General features: G+C 34.8%; 1 protein-coding gene across 2 annotated transcripts in view; it reads left to right on the forward strand.

Moving 5' to 3' along the window:
- Positions 1 to 6511, forward strand: part of Exoc5 (exocyst complex component 5) — a 53852-nt gene extending 47341 nt beyond the window's left edge. Inside the window, exons 16-18 of one of the 2 annotated variants that reach the window (XM_028758657.1) lie at positions 2573 to 2681; positions 3276 to 3491; positions 4093 to 6508. In XM_028758657.1, the coding sequence (XP_028614490.1) occupies positions 2573 to 2681; positions 3276 to 3491; positions 4093 to 4281 (514 nt within the window). In that variant the 3' untranslated portion in view covers positions 4282 to 6508. Of the gene's footprint in view, positions 1 to 2572; positions 2682 to 3275; positions 3492 to 4092 lie in introns of both variants that reach the window. The other variant, XM_028758658.1, reaches the window with a different exon arrangement.
- Positions 6512 to 8788: the final 2277 nt, after the last annotated feature.

The following is an 8788-nucleotide window of genomic DNA, read 5'->3' on the forward strand; positions in this document are numbered from 1 at the left end:
TAGAACTTCTAACAGCAGACATCATGGATGATTCATTTTTACCTGGAAAGGAAAAAGAAGGGAATTCTCAGGGAAATTTCTGTTCCCTGGATGTCAATTGTTATTCATCTTATTTATGGTTGGGCCTGGCTTTGAGGGGGTATCTGTTTGTTTCATTATTCTGTTTGGCAGCCATTTAGCTGTGCCTTCTATGATATCAAACAGGCATATCAATCCTCAGCCCCATAAGAGAACTGAGTCCTGGCCATTCCCTTTAAGGGTAAGAGGGTCCTTCCACATAGCTGTGGCATAGTTTTTATTAGTCTCGGTGATGCCAGAGGCAGTCAGCAGCAGATTTGCCATGAGCTTTCAGTTTTAGAGAGTTAGAAGTAACAAGGCATGATGGAGAGTGTTTTGGGGGACTCCTTCTGGGGGTGGGGGTGCCGTTCCCCCTGTTTTGTTTTTAAAGCCAATTTTTCAGAGTTCTTATAAAATTAGGGCAGAAGTGCCAGCAGCTGTTCCTTCCACACTCAGAGAGTCATGAAGACACTATTTAAAGAAATATAAATCTATATTAATAATCTCTTTTATCAAAGGACTGTTATAGAACAGCCAACAACTAATCAGACTATATAATATATCGATTAATAATAGCTTCTTCTACTTTTTGTGAGATTACTCCTCTTTTGTCAATCAGTTGTTGAGGGAAATTAGGATTTACATCTCTCTTGAGAATATTAAACAGAGACTTAGATTCTTTTGTGGAGAGCTTAAAATAAGATCTTAGCCAATTAGCGTCTCCAAGAAACTTTTGAAAATAATTTGAAATAAGTAAATTCTCTCTTTTTTTTTCCAGACCCATTATCTGTGTTTTTTTTTTTTTTTTTGGATATTTTGTGTATTTACCTTTCACTGTTATCTCCTCTCTCATTCTCCCCCAAAACCCCTTATCCCATACCCCATCTTCCTATTTTTATTAGGGTGTGCTGTGAACATCCTCCCAGTCCCATCCCCCTTCTCTCAAATTCCCCAACTCTAGGGAATCCAAACTTTTGGGGACCATGGCCCTCCACTTCCACTGATGTCTGACAAGGCCACCCTCAATTACCTTTACAGGTGGAGACATGAGTCCCTCCTTTTGTACTCTCAGGCTGGAGGTTTAGACTTTGGGAGCTCTGGTTGAATCTTTTGATACTCCTTCTAAAAAGGACCAAAGCACCCACACTTTGGTCTTCCTTCTTCTTCTTGAGTTTCATGTGGTCTATGCATTGTATCTTAGGTATTGTGAGCTTTTGGGCTAATATCCACTTATCCGTGAGTGCATACCATGTGTGTTTTTTTGAGATTGGGTCTCCTCACTCAGGATGATATTTTGCAGCTGGGTCCTCAGTATGTTCAATTTTCTGAGGTACCGCCAGACTGCTTTCCATAGTGGTTGTATCAGTTTACAATCCCACTAACAGTGGAGAAGTGTTCCTCTTTCTCCACATCCTCGCCAACATCTGCTGTCACCTGTGTTTTTGATCTTAGCTGTTGTGACTAGTGTGAGGTGGAATCTCAGTGTTGTTTTCATTTGCAGGAAATCAGTATGTTTAAATATATTTCAAATCAAATTCAGATTTTAAGCCCCACTCATCTGTGTCATATATGTACAAGCTACAAATTCCTTTAAGAACTGAGATGCCAAGCTGGGGGTATAGTCCAGGGCTAGAGTATTGTTAGCATGTGGGACGCCCTGTGTTCACTCTTCAGTGCCACTGAAACAACAAACGTTTGCAGTGATTAGGATTGTGTTTCTACTTAATGGCTTCAGCCTTACCTTTGAAGTATTGTAGTAATTGTACTGGTTTTGTAAATTTAACTTCTATTAGATGAATTTTAAAACTTTTACTGAGGATAATTACTTTTTAGGTTTCTGTTTTGAGAATCTGGTGTTCTTATATTGATGGAAATTAGTAGAGCTCCCAGTTATCAAGAACTCGCTACATCCCACAGTCTTTTGTTGGCCTATTGTCATTTTGTAGCTTGACCTCATTATTGTTGTGCTTAATTATGTGGTCTGTCTCTTTAATTTAACATGAAACATCTTTTGACCACTCTGTTTTGCAGTCCCTTAACTCTAAATTAGTGTAGTCTTTTTATTTGCATAAGATGAGTGATTGGTCATTATTGAAGAATCACATAGGTTAGATATTACTGGTGCCTTGTAACCAGTTCCTTTATTGTCAGTTGGAATCTCAGTACTGTCTTGCTGATCGCCTGTTGACTATGGGATTCAATATGCCAGCTGCCACAGCCGTTCTCTTCGAGCCGTTTATCCTTCCAAAACCTTCCTAAGTATTCCTATGCATGGCTTTGCCTCAGGATATCCTTAGTTGTAAAATAAATGATTAGTGCTAGGCTATAAGATCTTTTCAGAGGAGAAAGAGGATAAAACCAGGAGTTTGTTGGTCACAGAATGACTTTTTTTCCCCAAAATCTAGTTTGTTAATTCCAAAGTGATTTTGTGATGATAGGCAATTAAATAAGTATAATACATAGATAAAATTGAGTGAGTTAAATGAGTCATATATACTGTGTTCTCAATCTTTAGGACATTAAATTGTATGATTGGACAAATGAAGCATATCTTGGCTGCAGAACAAAAGAAAACAGATTTTAAGCCAGAAGATGAAAACAATGTTTTGATTCAGTATACTAATGTGAGTGGAACTAATATATTATCTTCTTTCTTAATACTTGTACACTCAAGTGCACCTGATTGTGTTGTTTTTAAAAACAAAATACCTAATGTTCAATTTTACCAAATGAAGACCCTGCTAGCTCAGAGAGGCACAGAAAGCACCCACCTTACCTTCCTCCTCAGCCGAAAAAGCTCCTTCCCATTCTTCACCTTTTAAATACTGTTCAACTCCATGCCCCTCCTTTCTATTTCCTTGTGTTCACTCCCTGTCAACTGGTTGTTTGCTCTGCCTCTTAACCTGTCGTTATTTAGCTCTTGTTTACAAAAAATTCTTAGATCAAAGGTGATTGCTAAGACTGAGCCACACCTCAACTACTTCTTATAGTAAACAGAAAGCTCTTGGGTTAAAGGTGTGTGCTAGGGCTGAGCCACACCACAACATGAAACAGATTTTTCCAGTTCACAGTCTTGAGGTTCACAGTGTGATCAAATATCCTGAAACATAATTGTGCTTTAAGTTTTTTCTCTTGTACTTAGAAATTGAAAAACTGTATTTTTCTTTCTTAAGATGATATACATATCTGTATAATAACTGTAGAAAAAAATTTTACAGGCATGTGTAAAAGTTTGTGTTTATGTAAGAAAACAAGTTGAGAAGATTAAAAATTCCATGGATGGGAAGAACGTGGACACGGTTCTGATGGAACTTGGAGTACGTTTTCATCGTCTGATCTATGAGCACCTTCAGCAATATTCCTACAGCTGTATGGGCGGCATGCTTGCAATTTGCGACGTTGCTGAATATAGAAAATGTGCCAAAGACTTCAAGGTACATATAAACAAATAATAATTGAGCATGCAAGTAAGATCAGAAACAGAAGCCGTACCATTAAAAGCCTAAACTGGAAATGTGTGATTTCACTGACATCATAAGGAGAAAGCTCTAAGATAGCTTACCTAAAGGCGAGTTATTACAGTTACATTTTAATATGAACACTTTCCCCTTGGGGCTTTATTTTAGATAAGGTCATATTTCAGCACATTCCATCGAGATGGTCCTTTTAACACCCACGATGTTTATATCACATATTAGGAAAATAATACTCCTTTTTCATGTATGTTTATCTGAAATCAATTTTCTCTAATATTTAAATTATTTTTAAAGGTATTATACTAATGATAATTAGTTCTACTGTACCAAGTTACAAATTACTGAGAACACTGAGTAATATGAATCTTTTTAATGATTAAGACTTTTAACTATGGAAACCTTTGAGTTTTGGCTCTTTAGAAGCTTTTAAAAAATTCTAACATATGGAACTTCCCCCGTATCAATTAGTTCTGAATACAAGATATGAGCGGACTTTGCAAGGCGTATAGGAAATAAACTGCTTTGGTTCAATGCTTTCTTTTCCCCTCTCTCAATTCAGATTCCAATGGTATTACATCTTTTTGATACTCTGCATGCACTTTGCAATCTCCTGGTCGTTGCTCCAGATAATTTAAAGCAAGTCTGCTCAGGAGAACAACTTGCCAATCTGGACAAGAACATACTCCACTCCTTCGTACAACTTCGTGCTGACTATAGATCTGCCCGCCTTGCTCGACACTTCAGCTGAGTTGAATTTACAAGGGAAATGGATTGGTTTGTTTTTTTTTTTTTTTCCAGAAGGCCTCCAGTAATAGGAAGCACAGGAGATTCCTTATGACATCGCCAATATTTTATGGGAAAAAAAAATGACTGGAAGAAAACAGCAGCCATACTTACCCAGGAATTTTATTTGAAATTTGGACACCTCTAGCTGTATTTTGTTTTTTATCTTTTCCCTGTTAAATTGAATTCTATACTTTAATTTATAAATTTCAAATTCTATAAACCCACATGACTGTTATAATCCTGAAAAATGTTGGTGTCAGAAAATGAATGAAATTCACCAGTGTTCTGGTTCTTGGTCTTTAACATATTCTATTTGGAAATTTTACCTTCCTGTTTTCCATTAAAAAATAGGTGAAGTGCAGTAAACCTATATTTCTTATTTATCAGTTTTTCAGTGAAATTTTCAGCACTGGTGATTATTAATCAAGCTATTAGGTTTTCCTAAAGAACTTCTTACATCTCAAGAGAATCACAGTTGAGCACTGTTTGTATAGGTGGTGATGTGCTTTTCCTGAGGTACAGCAGCAGTGCTGGTCTAAGGAAAATCTCATGAGCTAAACTAGCTGTTGATGAACCATTTTAAGTAGACACTAGGAACAGATCAGGATATATCTGCTTTCTGGGTAAAACTTAAAGTTTACTATTTTTTATTTGATAAATAGATTTTAAGTCAATTAATTAGCAAGAAATTAATGAAACTACCTTTTTATATTTAACTTAAGGTGGAAGACTTTAAAGGACCATGTTTGCTATTTTAATACTCTTACGGGAGTAAAAAACTTGATGTATAGTGTAAATGGTGTATATGAGAAATAGCACCATGTTTAGCAACAGTGCAGTCAGTCCGTTAAGACTAACCTTGAATGAGATGGGATGGCTAAACATGCAGGAGTCTTCTATTTTAAGAGGCACTAAGAATTTTAGATAATGAATCGTATATATTCCAAGTTTGGAGGCAAGCTTGTACCAAAAGCCTGCGTTTCAGACCTGTAGAGTCTGCCCTTCTCCATTCTCATTCTACAGTCTCAAGGCATCTCTAAAGTTAGTACTCCTTGGAGATTATTAATTGAATTGACTTAATATGGCAACATAATAAATCACTCACAAAATTTTAAATATCAAATAAAGGCCATTGCTCATAAACCTATCAACTAACTCTGAGAATACAAACTAGGTTATATGGCATCCATTATTCTAAGTTATATGTAGTTTATAGCCTTCTAGGAACCAGATAAACTGTAATCTTTACTTCATTCATAGCATTTTTTTTCTTTCAGTATAGGATTTTGGTCTAATTTGGAGGAACCGTTTTTCTTCTGAGAACCTGACTGAATAGTTATCCCCATTATCAAACTGCCTAGGTCCAGAGCTAACCACTATACAGCTGACTGTTGACTGAATTTTCACTTTCTGTTTAGCCCAGTGTTACAATGGTAAGTGGGGGACAGTGAGCATGCCAACTTTTGTCACTTTTACAAGACATGGTGGCAGTTTTAGAGGCTTTCCAGATAGCTGTTCTCAGACAAGAGAGAACCAGAACAAGTTCTCGATACTAGAAAAGTTCTATGCTTGTACTGTTGCCACTTAGAAAGTACTGATATGAACTCAAATTATACCTCTGTTTACTTAAAGCCAACAGTTTAAGGCAGTAGTTTTACTGGCCATTTGAACTCTTTGTACAGTGTCAATTTGTAAAAAAAAGAAAAAAGAAAAGAAAAATATCAAATAAAACAAGAGATAACATTTTAAGACTTCCAAATCAGAGAAGCACTTCAAATTATTTTGTTTGGATTAATTTTTAAAATGTAAAGCAGTTACTTGTTGCTTAGATTTTTTTTTGTTAATTATTATTTCCATGCTTGAGTTCTGTGCAATATTTTCCATTATGTCTACTGACAGGACAAAAAAAATTCAAAGTGAATACCTTATTTAGAAGTGTTAACTTTCATGCTCAATAAACAAGTTCCCTGTAATTGTTTTTATTTTTTCTTTCACCATATTTTTACATTTTAAGGACATCTATAATGAATTCTGTAAACAATTTTTACTTTAAAATATTCCTTATTTTTCATAGCTTAGGTCTCCCTTTTTTAGTAGAAAAGAACATGACTGTGTAATCAAGATTTAGAAATCTAGCTAGAATAGATGAGGTATTTCTCTAAAGAAATAAAAATGTTGCATTGTGTTAACCAGTATTCTTTGCATTTTACTTTTAAAATATTTACATATATGGACATCATAACATTTAGTTCAAAATATATAACTCAAAAAAAGGTTGTCAGTAGATAAAACGATTTTATATATACATGGGAATTTTTAGTTAGACATAATGGACACAATGGAGCTTAATAACTTTTACCAAAATTTAAACAAGAATCTTCATAATGTTCCACAGTTCTGAGTGAACTACATGCAATATTTAGGTATCAATATTTAGTTTACAAAGTGCTCTAAAACACAGAAAATTGTCTAAACTTGAGTGTCCTAATATGACATGCTGAATGAGCATAAGACGAAGAAGGAAGACCAGCCTTTACGTTACAGTGATGAGAGCACATGACATGTCTTTATCCATAGGCTGGGAGGAAAGACCGGTCCCTCCAGAAGATGATAGAGTATATAATGAACCTTTATCAAGAATTATTAGATAATAGTTGAGTGGATGGATTTTTAGAATATGACCATGTAACCATTCCAAGACAGTTACTGGCCTCATTTAGGAGTGCCATTGTTGTGAGTCCCTAGGGTCTTCCTTGTTTTAAAAAGTGCTGCTAAGGGAGGTTAAAGGAGGTTAAATTAAAGTTTAGTTTAAAACAGGCAATTTGTGTTATATTTTCTTTGATCTTTCCATTTTTCTTTCCTTATAAATATTTTACTTTCTGCATACTATCTTACTTTTACACAGTGAAATAATTACCAGCCAATATATTGATTCAAAATAGAGAATTTACTGATTCCTTGAGGCGCCTGTATCTACATTAGTATACATCCAGATGAAGAGATCTTGGCTTCTAAAATGCTACTGCACCTCAGAGTAGTCACATAAGGCTAAGACATGCTTGAATTGTTGTGCAAGAGTAAGGGTCACTCAAATACATGCCTGGTTGGTGACCAGAAAGTCTTATATCTCCTGATTAACATGTTTTTTTATACAAAAATATTCTGTCATTGCCTACGGATTTTTAAGGAATGTGAACTGTTTCTCAGAAGCCCCCTGGACTCTCTCGATTGCTAGTGGAGACTTTGGTATGCAAAGCACTCTGATTTATCAAGTTCATTTAATGACGTTCAGTTTCTTTACTACTCTATTTGAGAAGGCTTATCCCACAGTTTACTATATATTTTGAGAAAAAGACCAGTGCATATCATGCCAAATAATTTTCCATGAAGTAGACACAGCAATTTAAAATTTTAATGCATAATCAAGGTAATTAATTAGTTCTACATTTATTGGACTTAAGTCTCATGTACTGTGCTAAGTCCTTTGCATATATTTTTGATCCCAGAGTAACTCTTATCATTTCAGTGCTACTATTTCTGTTTGACAGGTGAAAAACCTAAGACACAGAACAGGTAAGAAGACCTTCAAGGTCTACAGTTGACACAGTCTCAGACTTATATCTAATATAATAGGAGTGAACAGTGTCTTTTTTTTACAGTATATGTTGTATTTTTCTTATTTGTGTACCACTAAGTATATTTTTTATTTTGATAACCTTGTTAGTTTTACCCAGTTTTCTTTTCTCCCAGTGTTTGGTCCTCATTGTGAAATATAGATATGAGGTTGGAATACAAGGTCTGTATCAAGCTACTGTAAGTTTTTTTTTTTTTTCTTAAATGTCTCAGTGTGCGATCATACTTTCTCATTGGGTGTTTAAAGTTATATAAGTAGTTATGAAATTTTAATTGAATATTAAGTTTGTATTTAATGGAAACCTGCCCATCACAGATTTCCCATAGTGAATAGATTAGATAATCATGGTAATTTCTGCTTAATTTTCACAATAGAAAGAATAGATATTTCATATAATTTTTAATTTTTTGATATTCTAATTACATAATTTCCCCCTTCCCCTTCTTCCCTCTGAACCTTCCTATATGTCCCTTCTTGCTTTTTTTCAAATTCTGGTCAGCACTGAAATCATATGTACAAGTAACATTACATAGACTGAATAGATTATGTATTTAGGAATATGTATATATACGCATGTGCATATGTTCATATAGTTTATTATAACATGGGAGAAAATAACTCTCCTTTAGAAGGTACAAAGAAATCAGTATTTTTACATTGAAAAATAGAATACTTTAAATGTCATAGGCTTGTTGATTCTATAGCTGTTTAAGACAACAATAGTCTTGAAACGGCTACGTCTAGAATGAAAGTGGGGCAAAAAGTAGCTTATTGATAATTTTTAATCATTAGAATTTTTATTGGTGAGTGGAGCTAGTAACTTTGGGCTCAACTA

The sequence above is a fragment of the Grammomys surdaster genome, unplaced genomic scaffold (assembly GCF_004785775.1).
Source record: "Grammomys surdaster isolate TR1022 unplaced genomic scaffold, NIH_TR_1.0 126198, whole genome shotgun sequence".
NCBI lineage: Eukaryota > Metazoa > Chordata > Mammalia > Rodentia > Muridae > Grammomys > Grammomys surdaster.